The following is a 22080-nucleotide window of genomic DNA, read 5'->3' as shown; positions in this document are numbered from 1 at the left end:
GAAACCTTACGTGTTTAGGATTCTAAATGTACGACTACGATATTAGAACTAGCACGTAAACGTTTCGGAGTGATAAGGATGATTTAAACATCAGTCCTAAATAAAGATCTAAATTCACCTTATTCGGTGTATAGATCAAGATTGCAAGGACCCGTAACAGAAACATGAATGCAAATGGGGACAGAAACCAACCCCCAGTGATTGAGCTAATACTGGTTGTGGAAGCCGTTGTTGAACCAATAATGATGGCCGGAGTGCAAGTGATGATCCAGGCGATGTTGGATCGTCAAATGGAGGAAACCAGACGTTTGGTCCAGGAAAATCGAGAGGAAGCGACTATTCAGATCGAACAGTCCGAATTGAACGAAGGGCAGACTGAGGAAGGAAACTACAGTGGGACAGTTGGTCAAGCCAACCCACCGATAGTTAGGCAAAACCACCAGGAAGGAGGAAATGACGGACGTGGATGCAAATACAAGGATTTCATGGCATCCAAGCCGCCGAGTCTATCTGGAAGCCCGAAGCCGGTGGAAGTCATGAACTGGATCTCTGAGATGGAGACGGTGTTTGAGAGTTGAGAGTGTAGCAACTTGCAGAAGACCGCTCTCACGGTTCCTCTGTTGAAATCTGGAGTACTGAGTTGGTGGAAGTTATTAGCCGATTCAATGCCCAAAGGTGAAGCAAGCAAAATGTCGTGGGAGGATTTTCTGGTACAGTTGAAAATGCAATACTGCTCTGAGCAGGATCTTCAGGAAATCAACAACGAATTCCAGAATCTGAAGAAGGGAAGAATGAGCGTTACTGAGTACGCTGCAAGCTTTACTGAGAAAATGAAGCTTGTTCCTCACCTCGTCCCAACTGAACTCTCCAAGGTTAACAAATTTGCCCTCGGATTACCAACAGACTTTGGTCCAATGGTCAAGCAAAATACCACTCTGAAAGCTGCCATCTGGGGATGTCACATCTATAGCCGACGAGTGAGCGATATATGCAACTGATGTGATTCGAGGATGTGTACTCGAGATCTTCGGTGTTGAGTTCCCGATAGATCTAGTCTGGATTGCGATGAGGGATGTTTGTGTCATTGTGGGTATGGATTGGTTGAGCCGATTTGGTGTTGTTATAGACTGTGAGCGCCAGCTGGTAACAATACGAGACCCTAGTAGGGGAGTACTAACGGTATACGACAAGGGTACCCGATCCGGGTCAACATTTTATTCGGCTGCCAGTGCGAGATAGAGTTTACAACAGGGCTGTAAAGGGTTGATAGCGTTTGTGATGGAAACGCAAGTTGCCACTGAGAGGCCGAGTTCTGTCAAGGAGGTCCCGATAGTATGCGAGTTCCCAAATGTATTCCCCGAGGAGTTGTCGGGTGTGCCTTCGGAGAGGCAGGTGGAGTTTCACACTGATTTGTTTCCGGGAGCAGCGCCTATCGCCAAGGCGCCTTATCGCCTTGCGCTGCCAGAGATGCAAGAGTTATCCTCCCAGCTTCAGGAGCTGCTGGGGAAGGGGTTCATTTGACCAAGTAGCTCACCGTGGGGAGCGCCGATCCTTTTTATTAAGAAAAAGGATGGTTCACACCTGATGTGAATTGATTACCGGGAGTTGAACAAATTGACGGTCAAGAACCGTTATCCACTACCGTGGATCGATGATCAGTTCGATCAGTTGCAGGATGCATCTTGGTTCTCCAAGATTGACTTGAGGTCGGGATATCATCAGATGAGGGTGTCGGATGAGGATATCCCAAAGACGACGTTCAGGAGTCGTTACGGGCATTATGAGTTCGTGGTGACGCCTTTTGTGTCACCAATGCACCTGCTTCATTCATGGATCTCATGAACAGGGTGTGCAGGCCGATGATGGATCGTTCGGTGATCATGTTCATCGACGATATTCTGGTGTATTCGAGATCTAGAGAGCAGCATGAGGAGCATTTGAGAGAGATTCTCGGAGTATTGAGATCGGAGAGGCTATACACCAAATTTTTTAAGTATGATTTCTGGTTACGAGAGGTCTAGTTCTTGGGGCACCTCGTCAACCAGAATAGGATATTGGTCGATCCGGCCAACATTGAGGCGGTTATGAGCAGGGAGGTGCCGAGATCCCCCACTGAGATCAGGATTTTCCTGGGGTTGGCCGACTATTACCGGAGGTTTATCAGGGATTTCTCCGAGATTGTCGCTCCTCTCACCAGGTTGACCTGGAAGGGCGTTGCTTTTATTTGGGGTCCTGAGCAGCAAACCTCATTCGAGACTCTTCGCCAAAGACTGTGCAAAGCCCTGGTGTTAGCCCTTCCAGAGGGAATGGAGGATTTTGTAGTGTACTATGATGCGTCTATGTCGGGATTGGGTGTGGTGCTTATGCAGAGAGGGCACGTGATAACATATGCATCGAGGCAGCTGAAGCCCCATGAGACGAGGTATCCCACCCACGATTTAGAGTTGGGGGTAGTTGTGTTCGCCCTCAAGATATGGCGTCATTATTTGTATGGGGTTCGGTGTACCATATACACGGACCACAAGAGTCTGAAGTACTTGATGGATCAACCCAACCTGAACATGCGCCAGAGGAGATGGTTGGATGTGGTAAAGGATTATGACTACGAGATCCTGTACCAACTGGGCAAGGCTAACGTTGTACCCGATGCCCTGAGCCTCAGGGCGGAGAGTGCCCCGATACGAGACATTTGTATGAGGATGACGGTGATGACTTCAGTGTTGGATACCATCCGAGAGGCCCAGGCAGAGGCTGTGAGATTAGAGAACCGCAAGAGAGAGCGGGTAATTGGGCAGGTATCTGAGTTTGTTACCGATACCTGAGGGCTTATGACCTTTTAGGGTTGGATTTGGGTGTCGTTTGCGGGCAGGGCACGTGCCATACTGATGGTGGAGGCGCACAGATCAAAGTTCTCGATCCATCCCAGGGACACTAAGATGTGTTTAGACCTAAAGAGAGAGTATTGGTGGTCATGTATGAAGAGGGATGTGGCGTGGTTTGTTGAGAGGTGCTTGACCTATCGCAGGGTTAAGGCCGAGCACCAACGTCCGCATGGCAAGCTACAACCACTTGAGGTTCCCCAGTGGAAGTGGGAACAAATTTCCACGGATTTCATCACCAAATTGTCGAGGACTGCGAAGGGTGTCGATGCAATTTGGGTGATCGTTGACCGCCGACGAAGAGGGCTCACTTCCTTGCTATCAGTGAGAGCTCTTCCACGGAGAGGCTGGCGGAGATATACGTAGGGGAGGTGGTGTCGCGACATGGAGTGCCAATCTCGATTGTGTCAGACCGAGATGTTTGTTTCACTTCCAGGTTCTAGAAGAAATTCCATGAGGAGTTGAGGACGAGGTTGCATTTCAGCACCGCTTACCACCCACAGACGGACGGACAAAGTGAGCAGACGATTCAGACATGAGGAAATGCTTCGAGCATGTGTGTTTGACTTCGGAAGAAGTTGGGACACGTACCTACCATTGGCTGGGTTTTTTCCTATAACAACAGCTACCATTCAAGTATTGGTATGCCTCCCTTCGAGTTGTTGTATGGGAGGAGGTGTTGAACTCCCATCTGCTGGGGAGAGGTGCTTCAAACGATTGAGCAGATACAAGAGGTCAGACAAAGGTTGCTGATAGCTTAGAGTCGCCAGAAAAGTTATACGGATAGGCGACGATCCGAGCTCGAGTTTCAGGTTGGTGACTTCGTACTCCTGAAGGTATCTCCTTGGAAAGGAGTGATCCGATTCAGGAAGAGGGGCAAGCTGGGGCCCCGGTACATTGGTCCTTTCAGGGTGACTGCGAGGGTGGGCAGGGTAGTGTATTGTTTAAAGCTACCTACGGAGTTGAGCCATATACATGATACCTTCAACGTGTCTTAGTTGAGGAAGTGTATAGCCGACGAGTCGGTGGTAGTGCCACTAGAAGATATTTAGGTGGATGTGAGCCTGAATTATGTTGAGAGGCCGATCGCGATTCTGGATCGGAGGATCAAGGTTCTGAGGAACAAGGAGGTTCCCCTGGTTCAGGTCCAGTGGCAACATCGGAGAGGGTCCAAGCTGACTTAAGAGCTGGAGTGGGAGATGCGGGAGCAACATCCAGAGTTGTTTTCAAAGAGAGACTTCGAGGGTGAAGTCTGATTCTAGTGGGGGAGAATTGTAACATCCGGAATTCCAGGTATCATATTTAAATTATTTATTTTGTGTCAAGAAGAGAGACTCGACGAGTTAGCACCCAAACTCGTCGAGCAGGATCGCAACTTGGTGACGCGTTTAATGAAGGGACACGATGATTCGGAGAGTCAACTCGACGAATCCGCACTGTGGACAGAAACCCTAAATCTTCAGGCTCGTGCCCTAGTTACAGGACCTTATGGCCCTCATTTGCGGCCACCTTCACCCTTGAGAGCACCAGAGCTCCTTAGAGCGTTGTAAGAGAGGGAGAGAGAGAGAGAGAGAGAGAGAGAAGAACCCGTTTTCATCATTTTAAGTGTGATTTTGCAAGAAGGAAGGAAAGAGGACAAGCTAGGAAGATTGAGGAGCTCAGATCTACCACCATTTGATCAGAAGAGGCTACTAGAGTTATAGATCTATGCTTAATCTCGTGTTTATGGTGATCTACTTGAATCTAGGGTTTTCTTATGCCTTTTTTTAGCTTGGATTCGAAGTATATGAGGTCCCAAGGTGGAGTTCTTCTTAGATCTGGACCTTAAGAGGTCCAGAGAGTCCCAACCATCATACTTTATGTTGTTCCATTGTAGATATAAACCTAGGTTGCCATTTTAGAAGCTATTTCACCAAAAGAAGCATTAAGGACGTTGCATGAGCATAAAGATTGGACCTTTACATGATTATTGAGTATGGTAAGGACAAATCTATAGGTTAGAGAAATAGATCTAACCTCAGAAGGTCTTTCGAGTGTTGTTATGGAAGGAACTCGCCGAGTGCATAAGGGAACTCGACGAGTCGAGTCGGGGTTGCCCCGCGATTCATGACCAGTGGTAACCCGTCGAGTGGAAGGTTCACTCGACGATTCGAGTGAGACCTTAAGGATTCAGAGGACACGCTTGGACTCGCCGAGTCACCCATGTTTACTCGACGAGTCTGGTCAAAGTTTGACGGTTGAATAGAGTTGACTTCAGTTGACCTTGGGGTTTTGGTCAAGCTAATTCAAGGGAGGTCAGAGAGGGGTAAAATGGTCTTCTACTCATTATTAAAGATGAGAACATGAGAGGATTTTGATTAGAGATGTTATCCTATTGATAAGAGACAACTAGTTCGGGGTATTCGAGCACGAGAGTTTATCCGACTTCATACGAGGTGAGTCTTATCACTATACTTTACCTAGAGTGGTAATTAGAGTTATGTGACAGAGTAATTTGTATGCTATTTATATGATGTGATTTTTGTGTGATTTGTGCCATGTATGATTCAGAGTTTACAGAGTTAGGACCTGAAGGTCCACAGAGTTAGGACCAGAGGGTCTACAGAGCTATGGGATTGGAGGGTCCCACTAAGACACACTGACCAGAGGGTCAAACAGAGTTATAGCCTCGAGTGGCTAATATGTGTTGTATGTGGTATTTTGGGGAACTCACTAAGCATTTATGCTTACAGTGTTATGTGTTATGTGTTTCAGGTACTAGCGAGGATCGCGGGAAGGCGCCGGCATGATCCGTACACACTGACAGAGGATTGTATTTTGTGATCTTGGGATATGTTTTATTGTGATGATATTTGATGAACATGAGATTTGAAAATATTGTATGAGTTTTATGTGGTTTGAAAAATGAAAAATTGTTTTAAATTTTTACGTTGTTACATGAAAAATCTTTAATAAATTGACGGCAAAATCCCGCATAACCCAAAAAAAATCATTACCCCTTTTACGTTTATTGGAGGTGGAAATTTAGAAATTAGATCGATTTTTTCCCAATCCACCTCTATCCATGCTTTGGAAACCTTGTGTCCTAACCTTATTCCCTTTTTAACCATAAAGTGTTACTTTTCCTAATTCAAGACCAACTTGGTCTCCTCAAACCTAGCAAGCATCAAATAAAGGTTTTTAAACAATTATGGAATGATGAACCAAAAACTGAAAAATCATCCATGAACTTCTCAACCATATCATGAAAAATGACAATCATGCATCTTTAGAAAATAGAGGGGGCTTTGCACAACCCAAAAGGAATCTGACGGTAGGCGAATGTCCCATAAGGACATGTGAATGTCGTCTTATCTTGGTCTCTTGGATCTATAGGAATTTGAAAGTAACATGAAAAACCATTTAATAAACAATAGAAAAGGTGACTGGATAATCGTTCAATCATTTGATCAATAAAAGGAAAAGGAAAATTGTCTTTACGAGCGAAATTGCTTAACTTCCGATAATCGATGCACACTCGTCAACCGGTTACTATTGTTGTTGGAATGAGCTCATCCTTGTCATTTGTTACCTCCGTCATTCCACCCTTCAAAGGCATGGGAACTGCCCCTCCACAACGTGGGAATGTCTTCAACCTCAACTAATCGTGATTGTTCCGTCTGCCACGTTGTGTCATGTATTTGGCCATGCCATGAGAGTTCTTTAGATATAGTTTTCAGCTCCTTGTATTCACTTTCTTTCAAAAGCATTTCTAGTTCTTTGAGGTTGTGTTCTGCATCAAACTCATCTTCTTTAAATGTCATGTATGCCTCTGAATTTTCCTCCTGCCATTCCTTCATTTTGTTCTCCATAAATATATCAAAAATATCAACCGAGAAGACTATATCATCACTAATCTTTGAAATGCTTCATTGTTAGATCAAGACCTAACTTAATAGCATCCTCTCTAACCCGAAATGTCAGTTTTGACTCTCTAATATCCACCAAGGCTCATGTGGTGCTAAGGAAAGGTCTCCAGAGAATGATCGGAATTTGATTGCTTCTTCCATATAAAGCACCAGAAAATATGTTGGAAACACAAATTTGTCAATTGTAATAAGAAGATCTTCATAAATACCTCTCGGAGATGTGACCGGTTTATCAGTTAGATAAATTGTCATTTGGATCGGCTTTGGCTTTGGTTGATTCAATTTTTTGTATAATAAATATGGCATGAGATTCACGCTTGCTCTAGAATCTACAAGAGCATGGCTTGTGACTAGATTTCTGAATTGACAAGGAAGTGTCAAGCTCCCTGGATCCCCCATCTTCTTCGGTAACTTGTTAAGAATAGAAGCTAAGACATTCTTGTTTAAGATCACACTTGAGGCTTCCTCTAATTTCTTCAGGTTTGTGAGAAGATCCTTCAAAAGTTTTGTGTGTTTTGTCATTTGAGCAACGACTTCTACGAACATAATATTGATTTGAATGATTTGATATACTCAAGGAATTTTTCGTAATCTTCAGCTTGTTTTTCTTGTTTTGCACGACTTGGGTACATAAGAGGTGGTTTGTAAGCTTTGACCAGAGGTTGTTCAGGATTTTTCTCGTATGCCCACGCCGTAGGAGTTAGCTCCCAATGCCACGGAGAATGGGCAGACTCCTTTTCTTTCTTCTTTTCTTCTTGTTTCTAGACACTATATGAAATATCATTAGCTAATGGAATCAAATAAGTAATTCTTACTTGTTTCTCTATGTTGAGGATATAGGCTTGCTAATTTCTTAAGGTAACATCAATCGCATGGACTAAAAGTCAGTTTTCTTTTCAGGCTCCACTTGCTCTTGATAAAATCCCAAACCGTTATGCCTATACTTATCTTTCTTATCGTGGATGTAGTCTTTGTAGGCTTTCCATTTCTTCTTACGCTTCCTCGAATCTTCATCATACCTATACCCACTCGAACAACAAGCTTGATCCTTCTGGTTTCCATTCTCGTCTAAGTCGTAATCCTTGGTCAAATGTAGACCGCTACAGTTATCACATCCCACTTGAATCGCGTGTATGAATTGACCCATGTTTGTTATCCTCCGGTCCATTGTGTCGAGTTTAGCGATAATGGATTCCAAATTTTCCAATTTATCATCTCCATTCACCTTTCTTTTTGTGATATATCTCTTCGATTATGAAATTCCGTGACTATTTTTCAAATTCTTCTATAAGTTCCTTATTGGTTGCCAGATCCTTCTTCATCAAAGGCCCACAGGAATCAAGTATTTAGCGAGTACACACATTCTGTATTAGAAGGTGGAAGTCTCTTGTTGCACGTTCAAGTCATGTTGAGGGCAGTTCCAAAGCAAGCCCTTGTTTTGTTCCCACGCCTCGTATAGTAACTCCCCATCAAGTTCTTGGAGGTTTTGGATATTCTTCTTTAGGTTGTCTATTTTCAATTGAGGGATAAATGATTGACTAAATTCGGCTCGTAAGGTTTCCGAGTCGTGGTTGCTCCTGGTAGAAATGGCTTTAGGTAATCCTTAGCTGGTACTTTAAAGGATATTGGAAGCATCGTTAGCAATAACACATTACGTGTAACGTTTGGCATGTTGAAGTAGTTTGCGATTTCCACCACCTCATCTATATTCTTGTAGGCGTCCTTGTGGCCTTTCCCATAGAATGGGATATCTTTAAACAAAGTGAGGATGAGCCCCTTGATCTCAAAGTTCGCTGCGGCTAGGATTTTGGGTGGCACGAGGCCCGGTCATTTACATTTCGCATATGTCTGTTGTCTTCCTCCATTACCATTCTGGCTATTTCCCCCTATGTTGTCGGATTCACTTTCTTGTTCACTTTCTTCCAATGAGTCGGTTTCAGATTCGTATCTCGTTGCCATCCGGTTTCCTTTTAAATAAGAAAGATTACGTCTTTCTATGTTTTGTCTTCTTCTACTTTCTTTTTATCCTTTTTTTTGTGAAACACGGATTCCGGATTATCAAAAACATCAACTAATTTTGATGAAGATCATCTGGGTCATGTACTACTGAAACAAACAAAGAAAACGCACGTAAAACGAATAAAAATGAGAAAACTAAAAACCGTTAGAATAGTTCTCACGACATGGACAGTCGTGACCACGGTGTGGCAACTGTAAAAACAGAAACAAAAAATCAACCTAAACAAACAGAAACAAAAAATTAACTTAAACAGAAACACGGAATCAACTTCGTATGGAATGAACTCCACAAATGGATCAATAACAAATAGAGGAAAAAAAATTAACAAAAATAAAACTGTTCCGCGACAATGGTGCCTAAAACTTGATATGAATTATATATAGTAGTTTTTATTTTATAAACCAAAAAAATCTTAACTAGCTAGGTAAAACGCAATAGGCAGTGTACCTGATCGAGCAATAAAAGTCGGGTGTCGAACACAAAGGGAACATAATGATTAAAATCTAAAATCTCAACTAAAGTTAACTAATTTAAATAGAGTAAATAAGGGGGTTATTCTGAATTTTCAAGTCTAGAAAACTTAATTAATAGCAATAAACAAAAGGTAACTAAAACTTAAGCTGGAAAACGATTTTTAAGACAAGATTAAAGAATACTTTCATTTATATACGATTCACCTACTAACTATGGTGGATTTTATGTATAGTGCAATGGATATAAGTTTCGTTGCTTACTGATTCCTATTACGATTAGAATTATGTTAAAATTACTAATCCTTTGATTCAATGAGATTATTTATTCAGGGATCAAATGGAAAAACAATTAAATAAATTAGTACTGAGTTCGAAGTATACAAGACTTGAAATAATGAATGATATTAATTGTAATTAACACCGATTATATATATATATATATATATATATATATATATATATATATATATATATATATATATTGTAACAACCCAAATTTTCATAAAATTTTTAAACTTTTATTTTCATTACATTAACCATAGTAAATATAAAAATCCCAATACATATCTATGTTATTTTGAAAATTGTGAGTATAAAGAACTAATGTGAGAACACCGGAGAATGCATGCATCGTCATCAAGCCGGGCCCTTGCCCTTATCAATAGAAGTACCTGAAACATACAAATAAACTGTAAGAACATGCTTAGTGGGTTTCCTGATCACACAAATCATATAATCACACAATGTCATGCTCATATATATATATATATATATATATATATATATATATATATATATATATATATACATACCAATTTCCATGGACTCCCTCCATGGACTTCAATGGAATGTCATCGGCTACCCTCATGGTCTTATATCGTTTTGCCATGGGCTCCCCCCATGGTCTTGACAAGTGCCATGAGCTCCCCAATGTTCTTTATAACACCTTGTTTATTTAATAAATAAATAAACAAATTAATGAATGAATAGTAGCCCTACAATTTATAATTTTATAGCAAGATGTTGCTCTTGAGGAGTTAACTGTCATAATTTTTAGAAGGCGGGGAATAAAGTGTAAAGTCCGGAATAAATTTATAAGCAATATTGAAGACAAGGGCTGCTTGGTAACAATTAGGATTTACTATGAAAAGATTTATGGAAGCTGGGGGCTGAATAGTAAATATTGGATTAATGTTGAAAAGAGGTTTTGGGGTTTATTCGGCCGAGCAGCTCGCCGTGGGGAGCTCCGATCCTTTTTGTCAAGAAAAAGGATGGTTCACACCGGATGTGCATTGACTACCGGGAGTTGAACAAGTTGACGGTCAAGAACGGTTACCCCTTACCGAGGATCGACGATTTGTTCGACCAGTTACAGGGAGCATCTTGGTTCTCCAAGATCGATCTGAGGTCTGGATATCATCAGGTGAGAGTGCGAGATGATGATATTCAGAAGACCGCATTTAGGACTCGTTATGGGCACTACGAGTTCGTGGTGATGCCTTTCGGGCTCACCAATGCACCATCAGCATTCATGGATCTCATGAACAGAGTGTGCAGGCCGATGTTGGATCGTTCGGTGATCGTGTTCATTGACGACATATTGGTGTACTCAAAATCCAGGGGGCAGCATAAGGAGCATTTGAGGGAGATCCTCGGAGTTCTGAGATCGGAGAGGCTTTATGCCAAATTCTCCAAGTGCGATTTCTGGTTACGAGAGGTTCAGTTCTTAGGACACCTCGTTAACCAGAATGGGATATTGGTCGATCCGGCCAAGATTGAGGCAGTGATGAGTTGTGAGGTGTCGAGATCCCCCACCGAGATCAGGAGTTTCCTAGGGTTGGTCGGCTACCATAGGAGATTCATCAGGGATTTCTCTAAGATTGTTGTGCCTCTCACCAGGTTGACCCGAAAGGGTGTTGCTTTTACATGGGGTCCGGAGCACCAGACCTCATTTGAGACTCTTCGCTAGAGATTATGCGAAGCTCCGGTGTTATCCCTTTCGGAGGGGATGGAGGATTTTGTGGTGTATTGTGACGCGTCGATATCGGGATTGGGTGCGGTCCTGATGCAGAGAGGGCATGTGATCGCATACGCATTGAGGCAGCTGAAGCCTTATGAGATGAGGTATCCCACCCACGATCTAGAGTTGGGGGCTGTAGTGTTTGCCCTCAAGATCTGGCATCACTATTTATATGGGGTCCGGTGTACTATATACACGGACCACAAGAGTTTGAAGTACTTGATGGATCAACCCAACCTGAATATGCGCCAGAGAAGGTGGTTGGATGTGGTAAAGGATTACGATTGTGAGATCTTGTACCACCTAGGCAACGCTAATGTTGTAGCCGATGCCCTGAGTCGTAGGGCGGAGAGTGCCCCGATACGAGACATTTACATGGGATTGACAGTGATGACTCCAGTGTTGGACACCATTCGAGAGGCCTAGGTTGAGGCCGGGAGACCAAAGAACCGCAAGAGAGAGGGGGTAGTCGGGCAGGTGACGGAGTTTGTCGCTGACAATCGAGGGCTTTTGACCTTTCAGGGTCAGATTTGGGTGCCGTTTGAGGGTGGGGCACACACCATTCTGATGGAGGAGGTGCATAGGTCGCGGTTCTTGATCCATCCTGGGGCCACTAAGATGTACTTGGACCTGAAGAGACAATATTGGTGGCCCTATATGAAGAGGGATGTTGCATGGTTTGTAGAGAGGTGCTTAACCTGTCGCAAAGTCAAGGCTGAGCATCAGCGTCCGCATGGCAAGTTGCAGCCATTAGAGATTCCCGAGTGGAAGTGGGAACATATTTCCATGGATTTTATCACCAAATTGCCAAGGACTACGAGAGGTGTCGATGCAATTTGGGTGATCGTTCATCAATTGACGAAGAGCGCTCACTTCCTTGCTATCAGTGAGAGCTCTTCTGCTGAGAGGCTAGCGGAGTTGTACGTAAGGGAGGTAGTATCGCGGCATGGAGTTCCGGTCTCGATTGTTTCAGATCGGGATGTGCGTTTCACTTCTAGATTTTGGAAGAAATTCCATGAGGAGTTGCCACAGCAGGCGACGGTGCAACGGATTTGTCTTTGAGGTTGCTCTCAGCAGTCCTCAAGAGTCCTTGGAGCTTGCTCAAGGAGACCTCCTCTTTGTTCATATGGTAGGTCATCCTAAACTGATTGTAGCAGGAGGGCAAGGAGTGGAGGATTATGTCAATAGCCAAATCCTCATCAAACTTAACATTAAGTTTGAGAAGACGATCAACATACCTCTGCATTTTCTGCAAATGAGAGGTTAGGGATTCTCCACTCCCCATCTTAGCGGTGATCATGCTAGTAATGATCTCATAGCGCTCTTGCCTCGCGCTCTGGTGATACCTGTCCAGCAAATCCTGATGCATTTCATATGGATACATGTCCTCATAGGACTTTTGGAGTTCGAGGTTCATGGTGGCCAGCATGATGCAGTGAACTTTCGTGGCATCACGCTCGTGGGCCTCAAAGGCGGCCAGTTCCTCAGGAGTAGCAACATCTGGGATGATCTTCTCAAGCTTTTCATCGAGGACATATTCTTTGTCCTCGTAGCGTGTGATCATGCGAATGTATCTCATCCACTCGTTGAAGTTTGAACCATCAAATGTCACTTTCTGACACAAGTTCATCAACGAGAATGACCCAGAAGCGTTGTTGTTGTTGTTGTTAGCAGACATCTGAAAAAGAAAGGGACAAAGCTTGATTAGAAATGAATCCCTAATTAACCACCCAAATGAGAAATTAGGGCTAGGATCCAACAACATTATTTACAACTTAGAAAGGGATGCCCTACTCTAAAAGTAAATAACTTGAAGGTAAGTGAATGACGATTCACTAATTCTCACCATGAAAAACGAAAAAGCAATTTAGGTTTTATACAAACAATCCTATGTGTGCATGCAACCCTAGTTGGATCTATGTTTTCACTATAAGACATACAACTTTATGAACACAAAATAAAACCCTGGCATGCTTCTATAATTTTCGAAAATTACATAGAAGTGTAGTAAACATACCTTTGTTGTTATATAGCAATAACAACTAGTTTCCTTGATCTCTTGAACTCTCTTGAACTCTTGAAAGCAAGCACCACAATTGTAGTGCCTCTAATGGCTCACAAACACCTTGAAGCAAGAAGGCAACAAAGAGAGAGAAGGGAATGATGCTAATTTCGGCCCTAGGGTTTCCTTGGAATCAAGTGGCCTTAAATTGAAGCATAGGGCATGTATTTATACTATAGGGTGCTAGGGTTTTAGTCAAAACCCTAATGGACAGCTTAACCACCAAGCAGCCCAAGGAACCTTATGGAATGAGGCCTTTGGACGAAAATATGATGATCCTTCATCATAATTTCGTTCCCCCTTAGTCCATTAGGTTTCCTAGCCCAAAACTCAACTATCACACATTTGACAGTTTATACCCTTTTATTTAATTAATCTCTTTTAGTCACCAAATTAATTCCTAATTAATTTATGACTAATACTAATTAAATAAATATGATTTCTCCTTTAATATATTATTCTTATAATATGTTAATAAATCATAATATCTCCTCTCTCATATCAAATTACCTTGTCAAGTTGCTTTGGTGAAGGCAACCCAAAAGGACCATGCACACTCGGGTCAAGTATATACCAAATATGGTTACTGACTTAGACACTAATCCAACAGTCTCCCACTTGGATAAGTCTAGTAACTATATCTCACGTATAACTTCCGTACCTGATAGCAATCGTAGCTTTCAATAGCCGCTGTCAACTCTGACCAATAATCTGTCCTTCAGATAAGGGATCGTATAATCCTCTGTTCTAGATATCATGCTAACAATACTTATTGTCTAGCATTCTATTTCTTGATTTCTGATTTGTTCGACATAGAACTCAGTTGAACACATCAACTTTATCCTGACCGGGCCCGGCACATAAGTCAAACCAAATCATGAAGTGGCCGAGATATCGCTTTTATCCTCATAGAATAAAAGGAACAGAAAACGTTGACTAATATGCCTTTATCATTTACTAGTTAAACCACACACAATAATACATTTTATAACATCAAGTTACTGATGCGTTTTCGCATTATCAATGTATAATCAACTAGTAAACAATAACCATATCTCTAGGTTTAAAGATTATATGATATTATCATCTTGCGATCACTTGTGATAACATTCATGAAGTAATACCAGCAAGTGTGGGTCTATTTCAATGCTCAATACAAATTTCATAAGCACTCATAAACTTTGCAGCAAACCTTTGCTATGTCTAAAACTTTTCAGACAATCTACAAACAAATTTATGACAATCTTCCTTCATATCTACTTCCAACATATGAGCGATTGTGAACTGTTCGAATAATCTTATTATTCAAGAAGTCAAAACATGCAAAATCGACACAATAGATAAATAATCAACACAAGATAGAAACTTTCTTATAAATAACACACCTTTATTTAATCATCATTTGTTGAATATGACATTATCTATTACAAGTTTTTCTACCTATCTAATCTAAACTAATATCGTCCTTCAGCCCTACGCTCCTAGCGTGCTGCAAATGCTTGACCCTACTCAGTCCCTTTGTAAGGGGATCTGCTGGGTTATCTTCTGACGATACCCTCTTCACAACGAGGAGTCCCTCTTCTACCCGATGTCTAATAAAGTGGTATTTCCTGTCGATATGTCGAGATCTGCCATGATCCCTTGGTTCCTTGGTTAAGGCAACCGCTCCTTCATTATCACAGAAAATTTCCACGGGCTCTTTTATGGATGGCACAACTCCAAGGTCTCCAATGAAGTTCTTCAACCATATAGCCTCCTTTGACGCTTCGCTCGCCGCAATATACTCTGATTCGCACGTTGAATCAGCTACGGTCTCTTGCTTGGAACTTTTCCAAGTCATTGCTCCTCCATTTAGGGTAAAGACCCAGCCTGACTGCGATCGGAAGTTATCCCGATCCGTCTGAAAACTAGCATCACTGTACCCTCGTACCCTTAAGTCATCACTCCCACCGAGGACTAGAAACCATCCCTTGGTCCTCCGAAGGTACTTAAGAATATTCTTAACCGCAATCCAATGTGCCCTACCAGGATTCCCTTGATATCTGCTGACCATGCTTAAAGCGAAGGCCACATCAGGGCGAGTACAAGTAGGGCGAGTACAAGTCATAGCGTACATGATAGAGCCTACTGCGGAAGCGTAAGGTACTCGGCTCATATCAGCTATCTCTGTCTCTGTACTCGGGCTCTGAGTCTTACTCAGCTTGGTATTGCTTTGGATTGGCAACTCCCCTTTCTTGGAATTTTCCATACTAAAACGCTTTAGTACCTTTTCCAAGTATGTATCCTGACTGAGTCCTATCAGTCTCTTTTCCCTGTTTCTTACTATTCTTATTCCCAGAATATAAGCGGCTTCTCCGAGGTCCTTCATAGCGAAGCATTTCCCAAGCCAGGACTTGACTTCCTGCAAGGTTGGGACATCGTTTCCTATGAGTAGTATGTCGTCGACATACAATACGAGGAAGCTTACTATACTCCCACTGGCTTTGACATACACACAAGATTCATCTTCGCTTCGCAGAAAGCCAAACTCTTTAACCTTCTCGTCAAAACAAAGATTCCATCTGCGAGATGCTTGTTCCAATCCATAAATAGATTTCTCAAGCTTGCATACTCTATTCGGATGCTTCACATCGACAAAACCTTCTGGCTGATTCATATAGACATCCTCAGCCAACTTTCCATTAAGGAAAGCGGTTTTCACGTCCATCTGCCATATTTCATAATCATGAAACGCAGCTATGGCAAGCATCACCCTAATAGACTTTATCTTCGCAACTGGTGAGAAGGTCTCATCATAGTCAACTCCGGGAGTTTGAGTAAAGCCCTTCGCAACCAATCGCGCTTTATAAGTATGCACTTTCCCATCCATGTCCGTCTTCTTCTTGAAGATCCACTTGCACCCGACTGTCTTACGACCCGGTACATTATCAACCAAATTCCAAACTTGGTTGTCGTACATGGACTGAATCTCGCTGTCCATAGCCTCTTTCCATTTTGCAGACTCCGGGCCTGCCATGGCTTCCTTATAGCTGCTAGGTTCATCCAAATTTACTAGTGTACTATCACTAATAAATGTATCCCCTTCAGTAGTAATATGAAAACCATAAAACTGGGGTGGAATGCTAGCCCTAGTGGAACGTTGAAGAGGTAGGGACTCGTCAATAGGTTCAACAGGAGTTTCCTCCTCAAGTTGAGTGCCAGTGTCCGAGGTTCCTTCATCGCTTTGATCTTGAATTTCTTCAAGTTCAATTTGCCTCCCACTGTCTTCTTGGCTTATTAATTCCCTTTCTCGGAAAACCCCTCTTCTAGCAACGAAAACAACATTGTCACTCGGTCTATAGAAAAGGTAGCCAAAAGATTTTTGCGGATAGCCGATGAAATAACACTTCTCACTGCGAGGTTCTAGTTTGTCGTGAGTCTCTTGTCTTACGAAAGCCTCACAACCCCAAACCTTGATATGCGCCAACGAGGGAGCCTTCCCTGTCCACATCTCGTGAGGAGTCTTGGAAACCTTCTTAGTGGGAACTAAGTTAAGTATATGGGCGGCAGTCTCTAAGGCATACCCCCAGAAAGCTATTGGTAGCGAAGTCCGACTCATCATAGAACGAACCATGTCCAACAAGGTCCGATTACGTCTCTCAGCCACACCATTCAATTGTGGCGTTCTCGGAGGCGTCAATTGCGAAACGATTCCACATTCTTTTAGATAGTCGTGAAACTCAAGACTTAGGTACTCTCCTCCTCGGTCTGACCGAAGCATCTTGATTTTCCTGCCCAGCTGATTCTCCACTTCATTCTTAAACTCTTTGAATTTTTCAAAGGTTTCCGACTTTTGCTTGATCAAGTAGATATATCCATATCTGCTATAATCATCTGTAAAAGTCACGTAGAAGCGGCAAGCATCCCTTGTGGTGGATCTAAAGGGCCCACACACATCGGTGTGTATGAGATCCAATAAACCCTCACCCCTTTCACAAGTGCCAGTAAAGGGTGACTTGGTCATCTTCCCAAGTAAACAAGACTCACACGTGTCATCGTCCCTAAGGTCGAATGACTCCAACACTCCATCCTTTTGGAGTTGGGCTATGCGTTTCTTGTTGACATGGCCAAGACGACAATGCCACAAGCATGCTTTGTCTAGACTAGTAGACGAATCAATATTCAAAACATTATTTCCAAAATTATCAACAATCATCACTGATTCATAAATCCCATTACAAGGTAATGCATTGAAATAAAAGACACCATTCAAATAAACATTAATAGAACCATTACTATTATCAAAAGAATATCTGAAACCTTGTCTAAACAACCCATGAAAAGAAATAATGTTTCTTGCCATATCTGGCGAATAACAGCAATTCTCTAAATCTATTCCTAACCCATTACTTAACACTAAAGAATAAACACCGACTTTGGTCACAGGCGACGATCTTCTGTTTCCCATAATCAGGTTCATCTTCCCATGCTCCATCTCCCTACTTCTTTTTAGGCCCTGCAAATCAGAACAAATGTGGTAACCACATCCTGTATCAAGAACCCATGAAGTAGCAAATGATGAGTTATTAGATTTAATAGAATACATACCTGCAAATGTGGGCTTGATCTTCCCATCTCTTATGTCCTGCAGATATTGTGGGCAGCTTCGCTTCCAGTGGCCCTTTTGGTGGCAATAGAAGCACTCTGCTTCTTTAGGATCGGAAGAGGGTTTAATGGGGCCTGCTTTGGTCCCACTTGATGACGAACCATCACGGGGTTTCCCCTTATGGTGGCTCTTACATGGTGCCTTCCTCTTTTTACCCTTTCCTTGACTTATCGCCATCACGGGAGCGGCCACAGCAGGCGACGGTGCAACGGATTTGTCTTTGAGGTTGCTCTCAGCAGTCCTCAAGAGTCCTTGGAGCTTGCTCAAGGAGACCTCCTCTTTGTTCATATGGTAGGTCATCCTAAACTGATTGTAGCAGGAGGGCAAGGAGTGGAGGATTATGTCAATAGCCAAATCCTCATCAAACTTAACATTAAGTTTGAGAAGACGATCAACATACCTCTGCATTTTCTGCAAATGAGAGGTTAGGGATTCTCCACTCCCCATCTTAGCGGTGATCATGCTAGTAATGATCTCATAGCGCTCTTGCCTCGCGCTCTGGTGATACCTGTCCAGCAAATCCTGATGCATTTCATATGGATACATGTCCTCATAGGACTTTTGGAGTTCGAGGTTCATGGTGGCCAGCATGATGCAGTGAACTTTCGTGGCATCACGCTCGTGGGCCTCAAAGGCGGCCAGTTCCTCAGGAGTAGCAACATCTGGGATGATCTTCTCAAGCTTTTCATCGAGGACATATTCTTTGTCCTCGTAGCGTGTGATCATGCGAATGTATCTCATCCACTCGTTGAAGTTTGAACCATCAAATGTCACTTTCTGACACAAGTTCATCAACGAGAATGACCCAGAAGCGTTGTTGTTGTTGTTGTTAGCAGACATCTGAAAAAGAAAGGGACAAAGCTTGATTAGAAATGAATCCCTAATTAACCACCCAAATGAGAAATTAGGGCTAGGATCCAACAACATTATTTACAACTTAGAAAGGGATGCCCTACTCTAAAAGTAAATAACTTGAAGGTAAGTGAATGACGATTCACTAATTCTCACCATGAAAAACGAAAAAGCAATTTAGGTTTTATACAAACAATCCTATGTGTGCATGCAACCCTAGTTGGATCTATGTTTTCACTATAAGACATACAACTTTATGAACACAAAATAAAACCCTGGCATGCTTCTATAATTTTCGAAAATTACATAGAAGTGTAGTAAACATACCTTTGTTGTTATATAGCAATAACAACTAGTTTCCTTGATCTCTTGAACTCTCTTGAACTCTTGAAAGCAAGCACCACAATTGTAGTGCCTCTAATGGCTCACAAACACCTTGAAGCAAGAAGGCAACAAAGAGAGAGAAGGGAATGATGCTAATTTCGGCCCTAGGGTTTCCTTGGAATCAAGTGGCCTTAAATTGAAGCATAGGGCATGTATTTATACTATAGGGTGCTAGGGTTTTAGTCAAAACCCTAATGGACAGCTTAACCACCAAGCAGCCCAAGGAACCTTATGGAATGAGGCCTTTGGACGAAAATATGATGATCCTTCATCATAATTTCGTTCCCCCTTAGTCCATTAGGTTTCCTAGCCCAAAACTCAACTATCACACATTTGACAGTTTATACCCTTTTATTTAATTAATCTCTTTTAGTCACCAAATTAATTCCTAATTAATTTATGACTAATACTAATTAAATAAATATGATTTCTCCTTTAATATATTATTCTTATAATATGTTAATAAATCATAATATCTCCTCTCTCATATCAAATTACCTTGTCAAGTTGCTTTGGTGAAGGCAACCCAAAAGGACCATGCACACTCGGGTCAAGTATATACCAAATATGGTTACTGACTTAGACACTAATCCAACACTACCTGCGGAGTTAGGTCAGATTCATGACACCTTTCACGTATCGCAGTTGAGGAAGTGTGTGGCCGATGAGTCGGCGGTGGTACCATTAGAGGATATCCAGGTGGATGCGAGCCTAAACTACGTTGAAAGACTGGTTGCAATTATGTATTGGAAGATCAAGGTCCATAGGAACAAGGAAGTGCCCCTGGTGCAGGTCCAGTGGCAACATCGGAGAGGGCCCGAGCTGACTTGGGAGCCGGAGCGAGAGATGCGTGAGCAGCATCCAGAGTTGTTTGCAGAGTGAGACTTCGAGGACGAAGTCTGATTCTAGTGGGGGAGAATTGTAACATCCGGAATTCCAGGTATATTATTTTATTCATTTATTTTGAGTTTTGGGAGGAACTCGGCGAGTTGATGCTTAGACTCGCGAGTAGGACCACGGGTTCTTATCCGAATTGGTGAACGGACTCGACGAGTCGACTTGTGGACTCGGTGAGTCCACGTTGTTAAGTGAAACCCTAATTTCTCAGGTTTGGGATCTATTTAAATGGTCTTATAGCCTTCAGTTGCGGCTACCAGACCCTTGAGAGAAACCCTAAGAGAGCTAGAACGTTTGTGAGGGAGGAGAGGCCATTTTTGATCCTTGTGTTGGTGTTCTTGCAATAAGAAGGTGACCAAGGCAAGAAGGAGCTGAAGAGGGTGCTATTCAGTAGATTTCAGAGCCCAGGGACTTCATATTTGAGGTATAGATTCGATCCTTCTTCAGTTTTGATGTTAACCTTCGGAGTTAAGGTTTTCTAGACCCTTTAGAGGCTTGATTTGATGAGCATTTGGTCCCTTCTCGTATTGAGGCTTTGGATCTGGATCCAAAGAGGTCCAGAGACCTTAACCCTTTGATCTTTATGATTGGTATTAGGAGACATGAGCTTAGGATGTCATATTTGAGGTTCTTTCTCCAAATAGAGCCTTTAGGCCTTTGCATGAGCATCAAGATCTGAAATTTACGTAATTATCATGCTTGGGAAGGTCAGATCTATGGATTAGAGGAACAGATCCGACCTTAGGAGGTCATTTGAGTATGAGCATGACATGAACTTGCCGAGTCCAAGGATAGACTCGACGAGTAGGGGTAGGTTTCCCCAAGAACCACATAGTTAGTGACTCACTGAGTTGGGGAAGTGACTCAGTGAGTCATTGGGGATTTAGAGGACTTAAGTTCATGACTAAACTCACCGAGTCATAATTTTGCACTCGGCGAGTCTGGTCAAGATTTGATCGTTGACTTTTAGGGTTTGGTCAACAATTGGACTTGTGGACCGTTTGAAGGGTAAAATGGTCTTTTAGCCTTCTTAGAGGACATGTAAGAGTCTAGTCTAGCCTGGAGAGCAGTTATTGATTGAAATGATTGTTATGTGTTTAGGCAGAGGCTAGATCAGTGTATACGCGAGCGAAGTATTACCCGAGACATCCGAGGTGAGTCTTCTCACTATACTTTACCTTGAGTAGGTAACCAGAGTTATGTGATAGAGTATCTTGTATGCTATCTATGTGATGTCTTGCACTACATTATTTCTATGTGATTTATGCTGTTAGTATATCAGAGTGAGGACCAGAAGGTCCACAGAGCTAGGACCAGGGGGTCCGCAGAGTTAGGGCCCAAGGGCCCACAAGAGTTATAGCCTTGAGTGGCTAATATGTGTTATATGTGGTATTTTGGGGAACTCACTAAGCTTCGTGCTTATAGTGTTTTGTGTTATGTGTTTCAGGTACTAGTGAGGATCGCAGGAAGACGCTGGCATGATCAGTACACACACACGCGGAGTTTTATTTATATGTTATGATCTTGGGATTTTTACTTATGTTCAAATATATGAAACAATGAGTTATATGATATTGTGAAATAAAGTGTTTTTTTTAATATGAAAATTTGTTTGAAATTTTTCGGCCTTACATATAGTACTATTATCTACTTATTGTCACTATGAGCATCATTCTCCAACACTAACATGTAAAAAACTAGCCCTAGATCCAAAAATATGCAAAAAGACTAAGGCTTCCTTGCATGATTCAAAAAGGGCCTAAGTTATATTCTTCACATCTCATTGTGACTAGAAGAACTATTCAAACAACTCACAAGCTCGGAGTTTTCCAAACTCCAAAGCACAAGGAACTGAACATGACTAAAGATGCTTAAAACACTATATCTGGCAGCATAGAGTCATAAAGATTCAAACTTTACAACTTATAGAGCAATATAGG

The 22080-nt window shown here is 42.3% G+C and overlaps 1 protein-coding gene across 1 annotated transcript; it reads right to left on the bottom strand.

Annotated features, from left to right (window-relative positions):
- Positions 1 to 6838: 6838 nt before the first annotated feature.
- LOC145095779 (uncharacterized) lies at positions 6839 to 7309 on the bottom strand. Its single transcript, XM_079033607.1, has one exon. It carries the CDS (start codon positions 7307 to 7309, stop codon positions 6839 to 6841), a length of 471 nt encoding a protein of 156 aa, XP_078889733.1.
- Between the last annotated feature and the right edge of the window lie 14771 nt (positions 7310 to 22080).

The sequence above is a fragment of the Lactuca serriola genome, chromosome 3 (assembly GCF_051521515.1).
Source record: "Lactuca serriola cultivar US96UC23 chromosome 3, Lser_US96UC23_V15, whole genome shotgun sequence".
NCBI lineage: Eukaryota > Viridiplantae > Streptophyta > Magnoliopsida > Asterales > Asteraceae > Lactuca > Lactuca serriola.
This window is presented reverse-complemented; position numbering and strand designations above follow the sequence as displayed.

Bases quoted from the DNA above. Each gene is read 5' to 3' on its own strand.
- LOC145095779 (XM_079033607.1), bottom strand. From the start codon at position 7,309: ATGACAAAACACACAAAACTTTTGAAGGATCTTCTCACAAACCTGAAG.